The sequence below is a fragment of the Podarcis erhardii genome (assembly GCF_964252035.2).
Source record: "Podarcis erhardii genome assembly, chromosome: 2".
NCBI lineage: Eukaryota > Metazoa > Chordata > Lepidosauria > Squamata > Lacertidae > Podarcis > Podarcis erhardii.
Genome location: NC_138498.1, coordinates 74,976,186 through 74,994,938, shown reverse-complemented (window position 1 = coordinate 74,994,938; position 18,753 = coordinate 74,976,186). Strand labels below are relative to the sequence as shown.

At 43.6% G+C, this 18,753-nt stretch overlaps 1 protein-coding gene and 1 long non-coding RNA gene across 5 annotated transcripts in view; one reads left to right on the top strand and one right to left on the bottom strand.

The window, feature by feature from the left end:
• Positions 1-18,753, top strand: part of PCBP4 (poly(rC) binding protein 4) — a gene marked incomplete at its 3' end in the record, with an annotated part of 40,174 nt that overhangs the window by 7,805 nt on the left and 13,616 nt on the right. For all 3 annotated transcript variants that reach the window (XM_081850488.1, XM_081850487.1, XM_081850489.1), the window contains exons 2-7: positions 12,293-12,461; positions 13,151-13,174; positions 13,273-13,305; positions 14,101-14,217; positions 14,988-15,119; positions 17,492-17,620. In XM_081850488.1, coding sequence (XP_081706614.1) covers positions 12,351-12,461; positions 13,151-13,174; positions 13,273-13,305; positions 14,101-14,217; positions 14,988-15,119; positions 17,492-17,620 — 546 coding nt within the window. In that variant the 5' untranslated portion in view covers positions 12,293-12,350. The remainder of the gene's footprint in view (positions 1-12,292; positions 12,462-13,150; positions 13,175-13,272; positions 13,306-14,100; positions 14,218-14,987; positions 15,120-17,491; positions 17,621-18,753) is intronic.
• On the bottom strand, positions 314-18,532 carry LOC309335467. Of its 2 annotated transcripts, XR_014153526.1 has the most exons (5): positions 17,831-18,532; positions 14,082-14,295; positions 11,955-11,998; positions 4,535-4,681; positions 314-402 (listed from the first exon to the last, which is right to left on the bottom strand). It is a non-coding gene; the product is annotated as an uncharacterized lncRNA (long non-coding RNA). The 2 variants fall into 2 exon arrangements; XR_014153527.1 differs by lacking the exon at positions 4,535-4,681 and having other exon boundaries at positions 17,831-18,531.

Here is an 18,753-nt window from a genome sequence, read left to right as displayed (position 1 = left end):
ATCATCTTTGCTCTCCTCGTCCTCTGAGAACCCAGCAACAGCCAGAGCTGGGATTTCCCATCTAGTTTGCTGCGCTTACCATCCTTTGCCCTAATTTTCAAGGGGTGGGAGAAGTCGTTCGAAAGGGCAACTAAGCATCAAAATGAAAGCCAAATCAGGCCACTTTTTCATTTGTGCAGCACAATCCTAAGCATGCTTACCCAGAAGTAGATCTCAGTGGGCTCAATCGGATTTACTCCTTAGTCAGTAAGTATGTTTAGGATTGTAGCCTTAGGCTTGGGATTTTGGATGGAGTCAGATAACTCATAGGTGATTTCGGTTCAGGATTTTTTATTTGTGATATTTACAGAGCCATGGACTGTGAACTTCATAGGGTGGAGGTCTTGGGGTTGCCATGTATCCCTTGAAAAAAAAGAAAAGACTGTTTATTTATCACCATTCCCCCAGAATTCAATAGCAATGCTTTCATAGTTTTCTCTAATGTCCTTTTTGAAATTTTATCCAACCTGCATCCCTCGAGAGATAAGGCAGGACTCCTCAGATTCCTTCTCCTCCTGTGAAGCACCCACCCTTTCCACCTCAAAAATTCAGCCCTACTGCTTTATAGCAGAAATCTGAAAGGGGCTGTAAAATGCCTACAGTAATCTACAGAGCGGACTTTGCCGTAACAGGATTCCCTGGCAGGGCAAAAATAACTACTAGGATTGTATGAGCAATAGATCCAGATTCCAAATGGACTCCCCCTCTGTTACACCACTGACTTCACTGTAGAAACGTCCAAACTAAGCTAGTTCTGAACGAGTCCCTGTGGTCACTAACAAAGGATCAGGGTATAAGTGGGATTAAATGCTTAAGGAGGTTGTGTTTCAATCACATGCAGGGGGTTATATTGATCACCTGCTCTGGAAAAATTAAGGGAGGAATTTTCTCCTCAAAACATGTTGCTGTGGTAGATCAGGCGAGAGGCCGTGGCTGTGGCGGCATGCCAGTGTGTGGCATAGGTAGTAGCTGATTTGTTATTCCCAGGGAATAAGAAATATATATTTCAATCCTGATTTATTTGTACACTCCTCGTTCCACAGTAATTACTATAAATGCTTGCTTCAGGTCAAGGACTGAAACCTCTCTACCAGGAGAATGCTACTGCTGGCAAAATTTATTTATTTTTAGTAATATTTGCTTAGGACAAAAGGGAGAGACAATGTTATTTGGCAGCAGTTGTTTATGGCGCCATTTTGGCAAACGGGTGTGCCCCACTGCCCATTGGCTTGTAGGTAAAAAAAAAAAAGTATTGAAAACAGTCTATTAATGAATGTATTAGAAAACCAATCTCAGTGGAAGAATTAGCAAAATGGAACTAATTTGTGAACTTAGGGGCGGGGAAATAAGGGTAGAAAAACAAGCTTTGAAATCTAGGTTGGTTGTTCAAGGAGCGCTTAGATTTGAAAGGGGCATGTGCATGAAATGCAGGGAGAGGCAAACCACCAAGGATGAATGTCCAAATCTTGTAGGGAGAGGTGTGTCAGAAGGACTAAAGCTCAGAATGAGTGTAGGCTTGAAAGATATTGAAAATAACAAAGGGGATGATTATTATTTCTAGGTTAGGAGCAAGAGGAAGAAGAGGGAAGTGATAGATCTACTGGATGGAGAAGATGGAGATATGTTAGTGAGTAACAAAGGAGAATGAACTGATTAACTCTTACTTTGCCGCAGTCCTCTCTTCTCCCACAAGCGATACTCTGCTCAGCCTTGCAAAGATAGACCAAATGAGAGAAAGAGGGAAGTTGCAGCCCAAGATAAGTAAAGAGGCAATATAGCCCTCTAGACGAATTCAAATCTTCAGCTCCAGATGAATTCCTTCCTATTGTTTATTTGTTTTCATTCAGTTAGACACGGCCTTCCACTAGAATGATCACACAAGACAGGTTATTTTTTTAAAAAAGCAAGCATCAGAGCAACAGGTGGGGTACCCCAGGGTTCTGTCACAGGTCCAGTGTTGTTAAACATCTTTACAAATAACATGGACAAAGGATTAGAGGGAATACACATCCATTTTGTAGATGACATGAAGCTAGGAGCGGTAGCTAATCCCTTAGAAATAAAAACAGGATTCAGGTTGACTGGGTCAAAACAAGATGAATTTCAACAGAGATAAATGTAACATTCTGCATTCCAGTTGGAAAAACCAAATGCACATAGAATGGGTGGCACGTGACTTGTTTGTTGAATCTATATCACACCCTTCCTTGCTAAGGAGGCCAGGGCAGCAAATAGATACACAATTTAAAAACAAAAACAAAGCAAAAACTTTGTGAAACAGATTAAAACACTCTAAAAACATTTAGAATTAAAAACATCTAGAAGCAGTTGCAGTTGAAAACATTTTAAAAGCAATTACAGTTTAAAAGCATACTTCCATCCAACGATCTTGAGGTAGCCAGAACGAGACAGAAGCACATGTAAAAAAAGATGATTGTAGGGGTTTTAGTTGGCCACAAGTCAAAACAGGAGTTGGCAGTGCAATGTAGCCGCTAAAAAGCTAATGCAGTTCTATCAACAGAAATGTAGTGTTTGGCTCCACAAGAAGTAATGGCGCCATTACTTTTTGCTTTGGTCAGCTTTGATGTGAGATAGTGTTCTGGGCTGCACAGCATATTGACAAACTGGAATGTGTTCAGAGACAATGGCAACAAAGATGGTGAGGATCTGGAGACCAAGTCTTATGGGGAAAGGCTGAAGGCACTGGGTATGTTTAGCCTGAAGATGAAAACATTTAAGAGAAAATATGATAGCTGTCTTCAAATATTTGAAAGGCTGTTGTACGGATGATGGAGCAAATTTGTTTTCTGTTACTCTAGTCAGCAGGATGTGAACTAACAGGTACAAATGATCAGAAAAGAGATTTTGCCTTAAAAGAGTAATTACTTCCTGATGCTAAAAGCTGTTTGACAATGGCAGAAATTATATTGGAAGGTGGTGAACTTTCTTTCATTAGAGGTTTCTAAGCAGGTTGGGTGGCCACATATCAAGGATGCTCCAGCAGTAGATTTCTGCATTGTCAGGGAATAGGCTAGATGATATTTGAGGCAACGCCCAACTTTATTATTCTTGGAGAACCATAGCATATACGCACCATTTCTTATTTTAATCCAGGAGCTTTCCAATCTCACTATTCATTCTGCTCTGAAATGTAATTTTCAGGTAACAAAAGTGCCATGCAGTATACAGCTTGCTATTTGTCATGAGATGTAAGAATAACCCAGGGCAAAATGAGTTAAATCTTAAACCATAAAAAGGTTTATCTTAGGGAAAACAGCAGAACATAATTTCAGATTTATAAAGCTACCTTTGCAAAATTCCCGAATAAAGCCCAACACTATGCATGTGCATTCAGAAGTAAGTCCCATTAAATTCAATGGTACTTATGCCCAGTTTGCAACTTTAGCTGAAGACAGTACATGTTAGAAATCAAGGCCAAAATGGTGAAAGTTATGAGAAATCTTAACATGTTTCCAGTATGTTTGGAGATACATTTGCTCTTCTCAGTCAGAGCATAAAACAAGAATGAATTCTATCCATATCTCTGCTTCCTACCATATTGCTGCCCTTCAGCAACCATAGATTTGAATATATCTATCTCATCCTGTCTGAATGAGTCTAAAGCTTGGTCTGAAGCTCAACATCAAAAAAACGAAGATCATGGCCACTGGGCCCATCACCTCCTGGCAAATAGAAGGGGAAGAAATGGAGGCAGTGAGAGATTTTACTTTCTTGGGTTACATGATCACTGTAGATGGTGACAGCAGCCACGAAATTAAAAGACACCTGCTTCTTGGGAGAAAAGCAATGACAAACCTAGACAGCATCATAAAAAGCAGAGACATCACCTTGCCAACAAAGGTCTGTATAGTTAAAGCTATGGTTTTCCCAGGAGTGATGTATGGAAGTGAGAGCTGGACCATAAAGAAGGCTGATCACCGAAGAATTGATGCTTTTGAATTATGGTGCTGGAGGAGACTCTTGAGAGTCCCATGGACTGCAAGAAGATCAAACCTATCCATTCTTAAGGAAATCAGCCCTCAGTGCTCACTGGAAGGACAGATCCTGAAGCTGAGGCTCCAATACTTTGGCCACCTCATGAGAAGAGAAGACTCCCTGGAAAAGACCCTAATGTTGGGAAAGATTGAGGGCACAAGGAGAAGGGGACGACAGAGGACAAGATGGTTGGACAGTGTTCTCGAAGCTACTAAAATGTGTTTAACCAAATTACGGGAGGCAGTGGAAGACAGGAGTGCCTAGTGTGCTCTGGTCCATGGGGTCACGAAGAATCGGACACGACCAAACGACTAAACAACAACAAATCTCACCCAGAGTTCTGGTTCAGGTTCAGGTTCAGGAAGTATCATCAAAAATTAGGTGTTTGTGAACCAATAACCAATATTTTGATGATCATAATTGAAATTATAATCAAAATGCTTTTGATTAGCTCAAAACCGGCAAATTTATAATGATAGTATCTATACAAAAAACAAACCTCTCTTCCTGTATATAAAACAACAGGAGTGATGTAATGATGACATAATTTCACATAAATATCTCGTCCCAGCTGGGAGACAGGAAGTAGGTTTGGGACTGGAGGAAGACACAAGTTTCCCATAATATTCAGTTGACCTGAAAATACCTGAAAAGTATAATGATTAAAAGGGTGGGTTTGAATTATTCCTCAACACATCAGAGTGCCACATTTGTCTCACTTAACCTTTAGCACTAGGAGGCCTGACTTTTAAAAAAGTTATCAATTGACCAAATGTCCTGAATAAACAGGACAACGTATTTTTTCCCCCTTCCATGAATTTTTTTTAAAATGAATGCTTATTTCAGTACTAACGAGGCAACGATATGCTATGCGTGTAAACTGGAGTTTGTGGCAAAATGTAATGGCTTTTGCTATTGCATGAATGCCTATGGTTTTGTTTCTTTCCTTTTCTGTATGATTTCCAAGGAATAGCTGAGGTTCAGAATAAAAGTGCTTTCATAAATATTGGTTTGCAATATTTGGGACTTCCCCACTTTTTGCTTTGTATTAAAGCGGCAAAGCCAAGCCAAGCCCTGTGTGTCTAGGACCAATCTTAGGCTGTGCATGTAGTCCTGTTTACTCTGCATCCAGTGCACCCCCACAGCTGGTTTGCAAAGAGGTATGCACACAGTGTTGGCCACAAAATCCATGTGCATCCTAGCATTTTTAAAATTGAATACAGTGGTACCTCAGGTTACATACGCTTCAGGTTACAGACTCCGCTAACCCAGAAATAGTGCTTCAGGTTAAGAACTTTGCTTCAGGATGAGAATAGAAATCGTGCTCTGGCGGCGCAGCAGCAGCAGGAGGCCCCATTAGCTAAAGTGGTGCTTCAGGTTAAGAACAGTTTCAGGTTAAGAACGGACCTCCGGAACAAATAAAGTACTTAACCCGAGGTACCGCTGTACAGTGTTTTGATATGTTTTCCCCTGGTAATGTGTTTGTTGTGCACACAGCCTAATACCCACAACCAATAATTACTACATAATTGAAGTCTGTGGTTCTCTCTCTCTCTCTCTCTCTCTCTCTCTCTCTCTCTCTCTCTCTCACACACACACACACACACACACACACACGGTCTTCTGTCCTCTGCCTCAGAGGGGTCTTTTTCTGGAGGCTTTGTCTGACAGGAAAGAGGAGCCCTCCAAGCCCAGCAAATGAAAGAAGAGGCCTGATGGCTTCTCTTCTGTTGTCTCGCCTGCCATAACTTGTTGTTGTCCCAAACAAAGCCCCAGGTTTTCCTGGCACTCACTCTCTCAGGCAAGAATAAAGGCGCTGGAGTCTAAATAAGCCCCCTGAGGACTCTTTGATAGGGACAGTTGCCGCCTGGGACAGCTGAGAAAGATCAGAAAGGGGGGTGGGTGTCCAGTGTCTGCATTTACACAGCTGTCGCCTTCTCGCCTCATCACTGGGTTAACTAGCATTTTCAGCCTGTTTTCCTTATGGATTTTCAGAAGGGACCTAAGACCATTTTGGCTCGGGTTATTGAAGAAACAAAAGGGGAGGGGGCAGCCCATGCCCTCCGCTGCTGCTGCTTCTGTGTCTCCTCGTTCCCCTCAGAAGAGGGTGATTAGGGACTCTGGTTGGGGGAGGGGAAGCACATGGGCTGGCACATCACTGTGTGGGTTTGCATTCCACAGATGCCTCTGATGATGCGCCTGACGCAGAGAGCCACACACATTATTAGCAGGAAGGTTGGGTTTGAGGCAGCATGGTGGAGGTTGCGCAGAGGGCAACGCTAGACCAAACATAGATCCAACAGGCAAATCAACACAGGCAGAGCACGGAGAGGGGACTCTTGGAAAGGTCTTGTTTCCAAGATGAGGAAAGAAGCAGAAAGCTCAGGTTGATTAATCTTAAGCAAAGTGAATTATTACTGTTTATGAGGACTGCCAAGGATGGGGCAGAGCTGCTCTTAGGAATCGTAGAACTGCAGTTAGAGAAAAGCGAGGAGCAATGGCCTGAGAGGAAGTAAGGCACAGAAGCAAAGGAAGTTCAGCAGCAGCACCTACCTATGTTCTCCTTTTTCTGCTCAACTAAGACCGACCCTCTTTGTATATGGAGATTGGGGGGACACACAAAAAGAAGCTTGGTCTCGTTTGGCCCTTAACTACAAGGTTTTTAAAGTATGTTGGTCCCATCAAATTCTGGTATCCCCATTACTTAGGCTTCCTTGCTGAAGAGTTTTGGAAACCTTCAGTTGAGATTTTGTGGTGGGACGTATCTCACATGGCAGCATTGCTGTTTCTGGTGCATGTGGCAGCAGGCACCCTCACATGCCTCCTCTTGAATATACATTGCATTACCAGATGGTTTGACGACAATCAAACGCAAAGAACATATATCTGTTCACTTCAAAATTCATTTGAAAGCATGTTCTGTGAGACGTGGATAGATGTTCCCCATCCTTCCTAGTGCTTATAAAGACTAGAATGATTCTTTGATCTGGATGATACTCCAGGAACATGAGAGCCCTGATGTCTTCACTGAAACAGTCAATCAATACTGGCTGCTCCCTGGGTATTGAGCATTAACTTGTTGTTGTTGCCGCCAGTGTGATGGAGGTGAGAGTGTCTTGCCTGCTGAACTTCCTAGCTTGCAATAATGGCTCCAGAGGATGTTTCTGTCCAACAGTTTTAATACTGAGTAAGTGAGCTTCCCTTTCCTATGTTTGAAGAATAGACAAGGCTCCATTGCTGGGGCTGCAGTTTGTCCTCCTATCTCTGAATCCACTTGACAGCCTGAATGAGGCTGCTCCATAAAGAAAGGGAGCAAAGGCCTTTGACAGCTGCTGTGCTCACTTCTGCTCCACCAGAAGCAAAAGGGTAAAAGGTGACGTCTGTACAAAGGTTTGCTGTGTGACCACTGAGCAAAGTGACAGATTCATGGCACAAAAAGCAGACATGGGAAACCTGTCATCAATACACTTTGGACACATCCAAACTGGCAGTTTTTCACACAACTGCTGAAAATTGTATGAGCTTATTAAAGGGACATAATTTTCAGCGTGTTTTTTATTGATTGTGGAGCAACTCTGCTCCTCATCTTCTTTCCTTATCAAAGCATTTTTAAAAATATATGACAGCGAATGTACATTATTGTACTCATGCACCTACTGAATTATGTGTGTTAAGCTCTTTTAGCCAAAACCAAATCTACTTAAAAGCAACTTCATGATCCATTCTCAATCGTCCTTGTCGCAAAAACTTAATTTTCCAGCAAGCTGCAATAACTTATTATTGTATGCACACATATTTATAATTCAGCAATTTCTTATTAAGTAAAAATAAAACAAAAACGATATCCAAACCCACTCTGGCATTTTAAGTGCACCTCTTAATGGTTGGCTTTTTCCTCACCACATGCTCTGGCCATCATTTGTGGCTCTGATGCAGATTCCTTATCTTCACGAGGCGTGGCTGATTGCAATCTGGGCTACGGCCTTCTGTGTGGTGGTGCCCATTCTGCCAAATAGTTTGGCAGGCAAAGTGCACCAGGCCCCTTCACTTCTTGGTTTCAGGCAAGGGGTAAGGATGTTGCTGTTTAAAAAACTCCTTCAGCTGATTATTTTTCTGCCTGGTGCTTGGCTGTGTCTGAATTAGTACCATGACTTTTGTGATCTTAATGGCTGGGTTCAGAAAAAGTGATTGTTTTATATCTGAAATATTGTTTTTGGTATTTGGATTTGTTAGCTGCCTTGAATTCCTTCGAAAGTAGGTGGAATGCAAGTTTTAAAAATAAAAACGAAACAAAAAAGTTATTGTCTAGCTTCCTCAAATATGAAAAGACCCAAACCAAAATAGAATCAATGGGGTGTACTTACAGTAGGGCCTGTCCAGACTTTTTTTTTGGGGGGGGGAGGGTACATTTGTGATAATTTGTGTTCATGATGCTTTTGGTGCAGTGACACATGATCCTGCTTTCAATACCGTGGAAAAAGCTTTGAGGTTGCAATATCACTTCATTTCCAGTCAATGCATATCCTGCAATCTTCTGCTGATATCCTGAAACTTTTATTTAATGCCTGGTTTATTTTTAAATGCTCTGGTTTATTTTTGTACTGCATTTGTTGCGCTATAGCCTCTCAGGCCAGCAATAATGTGGTAACATTGGGGAAGCATTGCAGAACAAACTACAGTCATACCTCATGTTATGTTTGCATCAGGTTGAGCGTTTTCAGGCTGCGTCCTGCGATGACCCAGAAGTACCGGAAAGTGTTACTTCTGGGTTTTGCCACTCGCGCATGCAAAGATGTGCAAAATGATGTCATGTGCAGAAGCGGCAAATCGTGACCCGCGCACGCGCAGACGCGAGTTGCATTCCTTTCAGGTTGCGAACGGGCCTCCGGAACGGATCCCGTTCGCAGCAGAGGTACCACTGTAAAGCAGAATAAATCCACCCACTAATGCACTATTGTTGTCTCAATAACATGTTGCAGAAGACACCCACAATAAAACACTAATCTGCAGGGGCCCATAGCACAGTGGAGAGAATGTTGGACTAGGACCAAGGAGAGAGACCTGGGGGAAATACTAGGAATGGTTGGTTGGTTGTGGCAGATTGAGTTTTGCTGTGCCCTAAAGGACAAAGTGAAACGAACTGTGACAAAAGTGATGGTCTGGCTGTACCTTTAATAGCAGGTGAGGTATAGAATCCGATATTTCAGACTTTGCCTGATACTTGCCCGGTACAGTAGTATCTGAATTCCAAATTGTGCTTTCATCCAGCATGTGCCATGTCTCTAAATGCCTGCGCTGGATCATTTGAGGGCCCTCCTTTACATGTCTCACCCTGGCATTGAGGATGTGTGTGCAGGCTTTTATTTATATTTATTGCCTAGCCCAGAATTAGTTAGGATTACAGTAAATTGCTGGCAGTAGATTGTTCTGATAAAAAGAGCTGTGCATCTACAGAAGGCCTCGCATTCTGTAATGAACGTGTTGACCTTAATTTTAAAGTATTATCTTTCTTGAATAAAGTATTATCTTCCTTTTGAGAGGCTTCGTGAACGAGCCAGCTGAACATGTAAAATGCGTTAACTGTGTCGTAATTCCCCTTCTGTGTCAGTTGCGATTTCTAACCCTCTCAAGTGAACTGAAGTTACCTTGCAAGCCGAAGTGGGCCTGAGTCCACGAAAGCTTATGACATAATACAGTTGCCTTCAAGGTGCCGTAAGACTAATTGCATTTTTTGCTGCAACAGGCTAACATGGCTTCCACTCTGTGTTGCAAGATAAAACACAGGAGGAGGAACACCTCTGGTCCACATGGTTTGCAGAAAGTTAATAATCTTGCTCCTATTTTATAGGTGTAGTTCTTGGATTCACAAAAAAGCCTATAATGGAGCAACTAGTCTAAACATTGAGAGGGGAAAACCCAGGAATTAAAACCAGATGACCCAGAAAACCCAGGAATTAAAACCAGATGATCCAAAGAATCATAGAATCATAGAGTTGGAAGAGACCACAAGGGCCATCGAGTCCAACCCCCTGCCAAGCAGGAAACACCATCAGAGCACTCCTGACATATGGTTGTCAAGCCTCTGCTTAAAGACCTCCAAAGAAGGAGACTCCACCACACTCCTTGGCAGCAAATTCCACTGTCGAACAGCTCTTACTGTCAGGAAGTTCTTCCTAATGTTTAGGTGGAATCTTTTTTCTTGTAGTTTGGAACCATTGCTCCGTGTCCGCTTCTCTGGAGCAGCAGAAAACAACCTTTCTCCCTCCTCTATGTGACATCCTTTTATATATTTGAACATGGCTATCATATCACCCCTTAACCTCCTCTTCTCCAGGCTAAACATGCCCAGCTCCCTTAGCCGTTCCTCATAAGGCATCGTTTCCAGGCCTTTGACCATTTTGGTTGCCCTCCTCTGGACACGTTCCAGTTTGTCAGTGTCCTTCTTGAACTGTGGTGTCCAGAACTGGACACAGTACTCCAGGTGAGGTCTGACCAGAGCAGAATACAGTGGCACTATTACTTCCCTTGATCTAGATGCTATACTCCTATTGATGCAGCCCAGAATTGCATTGGCTTTTTTAGCTGCCGTGTCACACTGTTGGCTCATGTCTCTCTGAGGCAACTGCATTAATTCAAAGATTCTCCCTTTACAAAGAAATAGATATCAAAATAGGGTTGGGGGTGTTGCTAGATCCTTAAAATTCCATGGTGCAAATTTGCATATGCTAATTTATAGATATAGTTGAGCATTTAGGCATTTTTTTAGAGGGAGAGCCACCCTGTAAGCAAAATAAATAAAACCAAACTTTTTAAAAGTTAATAACAACAGGGGGAAGGGGCTGAAGATCCTCAGCCCAGTCCAAAAGTCTTGAGGACTGCGACAAGTGATGGTGGAAGAGAGGTTGAGAGTATTTGGGTAAAAATTGTAGGAGAGGGAAACAACAGCAACTTTTCTGTGCGAGTCTTCTATAGACCACAAAGCCATACTGAAGACATGGCCGATGCCTTTCTAGAACAGATTAACAAACATTCAGAAAAGAGAGATATAGTAGGGAAATTGCAGTCAAACATAACTACGCATAAGTGCTAGTTACCGCACAAAGCGTTAAGAAAATAGAGCTGGATTCCTAGACTCTGCTATGTCCCCCCTTCTCCGATGAGAAAGTGAAGCCTTCTCTTCCTGTTCCCACTTGTTCCACTCCATGTAAGTGACAAAGGAAAATGTTTCTAAGCAAGCTCTAAGCTTAGAGCACATGTTTGAAGCTATATTTCTGCGTTTTCTACCCAAAAGTATTCTGCCTATGTTCTCCTTGCTGCTGCTTGGATAAATGCATGAATCTCACCTTTGGAATGTTTTGTAAGTAAAGTGTTTTAAACTTACTTAACAGGGGTGTGGTCGGTTCATTGAAAGAAGGGTAGAAAGAGAGCAGCACTGTTTGCAAGTGGACTAGATGGGATAAAAGGGTCTAACAACCTATATTCCTAGGACTATACTACTGCTTGACTTTTGTGTAAGTTCTACTACTGGGGACTCTCTCTTGCTGGCGGGTGAGTTTAGCCCTGTGTTTTGAATCCAGGCACCCAGCCTATTATTTTGCTATTTACCCCACACATGTGGGTCACAGGGATTCATATTCCACCCCTCACCCCCCCCACCCCATATATATGGTATCTATGATATTCAAGAATTTCACTCACTTGAACAGCAACCAGCCATGCAATACACTGGAGGTGAGGGAGGGATTACACAGCTGGTCATTGCCATCACATATCTGAACAAAATGGAGATCAAGTGTCCAGCAGGACATGGTACTGTGGCTCTGACCCAGGGATCCCCACTTCCTACCATCCAAGATCTCTGCAAATAGACTATCGAAATAACCTTGTCGAGAGGCAGGATATTCTTAAATGTCACCTACCTTTTTACCCAGATTGCTTATGTATATCATCGTTGTATGTTCTCCTGTTGGAGGGAGTTTGGGATATAAATCTGATTAATAAATCATAATGTTTGACTGAGTTTCTCTGAAGTGAATTGCATCTGGAAAGGCTGCTATGTTTCCTTATGTGATGCTTCTCTTCATCGTTGTAATCATTATCCTCTAGGGCGCCCTGACTCTGAGACGAGAAGCATCAAAGGACGTTGCATGAAACTCAACCACTGCTTCCTCATCACTGCAGCCCTGCCAACTCGCTGGGCTGATTTACAAGCAAGGTTCCTTCTGAGGCTCTTTTATTTCTCTCTCTGCGTCTACAGATTTGGCGCCTTCCGCTCCTGCTAGACCCTGGGTGTTGGTTTCCTTAGGAGCAGACCCATGCATTCCTACATCATGGCATCACCAGATAGGATGAGTGGCTCAGATAATGGACTAGACGAAGCAGAACTCAGCATCACTCTCACCCTTCGAATGCTTATGCATGGGAAGGTAAGTAAACAGAGACTCCCGTATTAGGTTGTGATCCTGATTTCATTAGGGTCCATAGCAGACCTCTCATTGGATCAGATTTGCTGTTTGCCTTGGTGGGGAACATTGGCTATGATGCAAACCTAAGTCCCCAAACTCAGTGAGCCACTACCCTACTTCTAAATCAGGAGGGCGTCTTGAAATACTAATCACATACACACCATATATTTAATGTACACAATTCTTCCTTCAGTTTAGTTAAGGGTGCTGGGAGTTGTAGTTCTTTTATAGGTAAACTACAGTTCCCAGTATTCTTTGGGGTAAGCCATGTGCTTTAAATGTATCGTGTGGATGTGATTCTTTCCTACACACAATACCTTTTCTGTGTGGGGAATCTCGAGCTGGAATGACAAAATAGACTCAGCAGAAGACATTGCCAAGGTTTCTGGATTAACATGTAAATTCACCATAACATTTTTTATTTGTAAAGACTCCAATAAGGAAGGTCATGAGATTGCCAATGTCTGGGAAGAGGGATATCCCTCTCATTTAAGCTGTCAAATCCTGAATGACCCATGTTGTGAGGTGGTGGGGCGAAGAAAAGTGCTGCCTTCTCATTTTCTGGCAGAAAGTATACAGACATTGCCAAACTCCTGCTGATTTGTAAATCTCCCTTAATTCAACTTCTCATGTCTTTTGTGTTTCTGCAGGAAGTTGGCAGTATCATAGGCAAGGTAAGATTGATGTAGGCTCTTGTGTGTGGTAGCTGTTTCTTTGTTGCATCTGTGAAGCTGCGGAAGTCTGACGAACTTTTTTGTCATTAATCCAACAGAAAGGAGAGACTGTGAAGAGGATACGGGAACAAGTAAGTGTGGAAGTAATTCCATTCTAGATTGGAATTGGCTGCCGGTCAAACATGGAATGGTGTAGAATGCCTATACGATTCTGGACATTTTATCTGGAAAAAGGTTTTTTTGTCAGGAAAGTGGGTATCCTGAATGAGAATTGAGAAGAGTATGCGGAGAAATGTGAAGAGGCACAAGGCAGGGGAGCAGCCTGCACAAGCCTTGTCTGTCAGCATTTCTTTAAAATTCAAATGAAGTTTAAAGTTACATGATTATTCTACAGAGGGGAAATACCATAGCTCAATGGTAGATAACTTTTTGTGGATGCAGAAAACCCCAGGTTCAGTCCCTGGGGTTCTCCAGGGAGGACTGTGATTTGGAAAAGGCTTTTTTCCTCTGAAACCCTGGAGAGGGAGCCACTGCGAACTATTGTCAACAATAGAGCTAGATAGATCTGTTATCTGGCAAAGGTGAGATGCAAATCAATGACTTGAGATGCAGAGAGACCCCCCCCCCTATTTCAAGTCACATTTTTACATTGCTGTACACACCAGAGAGGGGGCAGGGATGTCTTCGCCAGGTGCAAATTACCTGATTTGTTTCTCTGTGCTTTTAATCCCCTGAACACCTATTCAGTGAAGTATCTGTGCATGTGCAACAGCTATCTCAATGGTCTCTCTCTCTCTCTCTCTCTTAGCTGCAAGTCTGTAATATGGAGCCATCTTACAGGATTCTTATATCAACAAAGCATTCTAAGCACTTGGTAGCAATGTTAAATTATTATTAATGACATTACTCATGGTTTGCTTTCTTAGAGTACAGCCAGGATCACAATTTCAGAGGGATCCTGTCCAGAACGGATCACCACTATCACAGGATCCACTGATGCAGTTTTTAGAGCTGTTTCCATGATTGCTTTCAAGCTGGAGGAGGTAAGGTGGTCTCTCAGTTCTACCTCCACATGGCAGAGTCTCCTCCTTACAGAGTTTCAGTGCCTTGTACAGATGAAACTGGAGGAGGTGTTACCAAAAGAAATATGTTTTTTCTCCACATATCAGTTTAAAACACACACACAGATACAAAAAGGCATTGGCACAGCAATCACATCCTAGATAGCAGGAGAAAGCAACCCACTTTCTATAAGGGAGCCTAGTTTCTTACGGTCTGGGAGATTTAGTGTTTCTGTGATCCAGTTGATAAACTTAATACACACCCAAGAAAGAAGACAATTGGACAATCTGATTTTGAGAAAAATTTGTTTTACTACTTGTGTATGGTGCAATAAAATACATGAGAATGTTCAACCACATACCTCATTGAACGATTATGACTAAACATGGAAAAGGTTCTGATATACTTATCTTTGCATGTAGGAGTTATCTTTTTAATGATACTGGCATGTAGAGTCAGGAGTTGGGGGGCGGGGAGTTAAATCATGCTCCCAATCATGACCCAGGCTAGGAGATCAGGCCATGTTATGCCTGGAAATCAATGTGGAATGTTATTGGCTGATTGCTCCAGGATTTCTAAAATCTAAATATCATCATATGGATCCTAGGAATGCTGGGGCAAAGAACCAAACCATCTGAGTGTCAGGACAGGAGTGGTGTATCCGGAATGGTCTTATGCATACTACTACCAAAAAGGTGATTCTGAAGGAACCCATTGAAACTTGAACCTCATCCCGTTGGTTTTGTTTCAGGATCTGGGAACAGGAGCTGCCAATGGAGGAACTGTCTCCAGGCCACCTGTCACACTGAGGCTGGTCATTCCAGCCAGCCAATGTGGCTCGCTCATTGGCAAAGCAGGAGCCAAAATAAAGGAGATCCGAGAGGTACAAACTTTGGAAATCCGTTATCTGAGTTCTTCTCCGATTGCTTCATTCCTTTCCATTCCATGGACAAGAATACCTGGTTCTTCTACATTTGTTTTCTGTACCTGAACCATTTTTCTTCCTAGTTTTCATATTTGCTACTCATCCTAAGCTACCTGAGTGAACTTTTTATAAAACTAGGGGCTGCCATTCCCTTGCATTAACTCCCTAGAGCTTCCCCTTCCCACCCCATGCAACTACTAAGCTCACTTTTCACCTCCCCAACCCCATTTCTGGGCTTCTCTCATCTGTTCTGCAGCTCTACTTTACACCTGTTTGCACCTCCACCCCCATGTCCATGCCTTCCCCCTCCTTTTGTACAACCCCCCCCTTGTACACAAACCACCCCCATGGGAACCTCCTGCTTCTTCCTCCACCCACACATTGCAAATATGAAGCACCCTTTTTACCTTCTGCCCAGTTCTGAAGCCACCATCTCCGCCTATTCTGCAGTCTTGCATGCTCATGCTTTCCTCTTCAACCCCATTTCCTTGCCTCCTTCTCACCTTTACTCCTTTCCCCCCTCCACCTGCCTCCTTACTTTTCTCAATTCTTTTTTGCACATAGATCACCCCCCGCATTTCCATGCCTTATGCCAGGGGTCCCACAATACGCCTGTCACAATGCCCAGATCCGCTGCCGGCCAGCTGGCCCCTCTGTCCATGGCCACACCGAGTTTACCTCAGCCACAGGTGGCAAGACTTCACATTGGCTGCAGGAACTTCCTGCAGCCAATCCGAAGCTGCACCAGCGTTCCCACCTGCCCAGAAGCCGTGCCAGCGTCACAGAAGTCAGTTCCCGCGTGGCGAGGCATCCGCAGCAGACAGGGACTGACCAAGCGGGCAGCAGGGTCCACGGGCTGGATTTATGAGCCTGGGGGGCCGCATCCGGCCCCCGGGCTGTAGTTTGCCGGCCCCTGCCTTATGTGCTCTCCCATTGTGCAGCCGCTTTTGTGCACACACAATATTATCACCTCCGTACCCCTTTTCCTACTTCCTACTTACAAATCTCCCTTCCACACAGACCTCCCACATTTTCATGCCTTTTCCTCTCTCCTGTTCTGCAATCTCCTATCAGCATGGGGTGTGTGTGTGCAAAGCTGATATTGAGGAGATTTCACCCCCTCCCATATCCAAGAATCTCCTGAGGAGCCTGCTGATTCTACAGAGAGGAGGAGCAATGTTCTGCTTTCTACTTAGTGAGTGAGTGAATCAGTCAGCAAGTGAGTCAGTCAGTGTATCGGAGAGAGAGAGAGTGTTAGAGATCGTGTCTAGAGATAAGGTTGCTGCTAAGAGCAGCTGCAGACTCTCAGTGTAGCATTGATTTATGCTTAGATCTTTTAGCTCTGTATATAGTTTTGTATCATAGTTGTAGCTATAGAATAAAAGGAAGATATTCTACAGAGCTGCTCTCCGAGTGGTTTATACTCTGCAAGACTCTGCAAAACTCTGCTGCGCAACGACTGTATTATTGAGCAAGTGAATCCGGTGCTCTCAGCTCTAAGCTGTGAGTCCACAGCACGGTGACCTGTCCCTGTGAGAAAGGTGGTCGCTGGCAGTGCTACCCAGCTCGCCTAGCCCAGTCGGGGTTGAAGTGCATGAGTCCAGTTGGTGCACTGGCTCAAGGGCGATGCTGACAGATATATGTTACTGCATCTTTAAGAGTAAAGCTGTCATTTGGCTTGGTCAGTTAGGGAAAATTAAATGGATTGGGGGGGGGGTTGGTTGGTTGGTTGTTAATAACATATTGTCAGGGACTCTTAATGAGTGTGTGGTGGAGGGTTGGAGACTGACCCAGAGGAGGGGACCAGTGATTAATGGGGTTTGGTGCCCCTCGTGAGGCACGAATGAAAGAGGAGAAAATCTAAAACTGCCATTTTTTTTCATTTCACTGTCTGTCCTTTCTCACTGTACTCAAACAGCGGCAGAAATTTGAGTAAAGCAGAGATGGAGGGTCACAGAAACAAAAACTGGTTTTAAACAACAGGAGAAGTTTGAGGAAAGCAGGGATAGAGAGACACTGAGGAGTTGTTTATTTAAAAAAATAGTTTTAATAAGGAGAAATAGAAGAGGTATACAAATTTAATAAATAAGAAATAATAGTAATAAAATTGTGAGGTAAACTACAAACATTTCTTTGAGAGGATCTCGTGAATTCTTTTAACTGCGTGTGGATTAATCTCTGCTTAGGAAATCATACCATTAGAAGAAGACTCTGAAATACTTCCCTTCTAGTGATCCATGTGCTGCTTCTGACCTGGCTGTTCTCTGGGTGGGCAGGGTTCATCAGAATGCCCAGAAAGACTGAGAATTTGCTTTTGGCCCCTAATGCAGACCACAGGAGCACAAGTCCAAGTGGCTGGAGACCTCCTCCCCAACTCCACCGAGAGGGCTGTGACAGTCTCTGGAGTACCAGATGCCATCATCCAGTGCGTGCGACAGATCTGCGCTGTCATCTTGGAGGTATGGGTCATTGGGTCCACCTCACCAGGCGAGGACAACATTCTGCAAATTGTGGAGAAGTGGTACCGCAAGTCTGGGTATATACATCTCCAAATTAGACTGTCCTACATTTCCTTCCAAACATGCATGGAGAATTGTTAGAAAATGCCACCCCACTGGTGATAAAACGTATAAGCTGGCTGCATCCCTTCCCAGCTGGTTTTGCTGTACCTTTCTTTCCACGGATCTGATGCTTCTGTATCTTGGGTCCCTGCTTCCTTTTCCTGCACTTCTCTTTCAGCTGGAGCCCATCACTGTGGCTTTGTTCAGAGACACTCACCAGGGTTATCAGCCATATCTAGCGTAAGGAACAGTACTGCCTTTGTGATATCAGCTGCCATTGCACCAATCAGCACTCTCAACTATCATTGCCCCCTTTGTTAGGACACAGTTGAGAATGGGGATTGGTGCTATGGGTGCTGATGTCACAAACATAAGTCACATTGGCTCCCCCCCCCCTTAAAGCAGAAGAAATCAGTGATATTCGCCTTTGATTTTTTCAACCCTCCAAAGCAGATTTGGGGAAGGGGTGCATATGGTGTAGGGGGGGGAGTTCCATTTTGCTAGTGTAAATCCTTAACAGCTGAATATTGCCCAATATAATTCATTTATATCATTGTAAATCTGACCAAAGAAGCAGCAGCAGGGGTGTATACCTGCAGGCAGTTCCCCTCATCAGTATCCTCCTACCTATCTGCCTTTCTACTCTAAGGGAAAAATGTACCCTGTATCTTTTCTCCTGTAAAGAGAAGAACAGCTGGGTGGGTGTTTTGATCACAAAAATGTGTCCATGGGGAAAGGGTTAAACATACTTTCCCTACCATGCTACTGTTGAATCAGAAAGAAAGAAAGAAAGAAAGAAAGAAAGAAAGAAAGAGGGAGGGAGGGAGGGAGGGAGGGAGGGAGGGAGGGAGGAAGGAAGGAAGGAAGGAGGAAGGGAGAAGGTGGAACCTTGCACCAAGTCTGAACTTTGCTCCATCCAGCTCTGTTGTCTTCACTGGCTGGCAGCAGCTCTCCAGCACTTCAGATTGGGATCTTTCCTGGCCCTGCCTGGAGAATCAAACTTGGGACCTTCTACATGCAGAACAGATGCT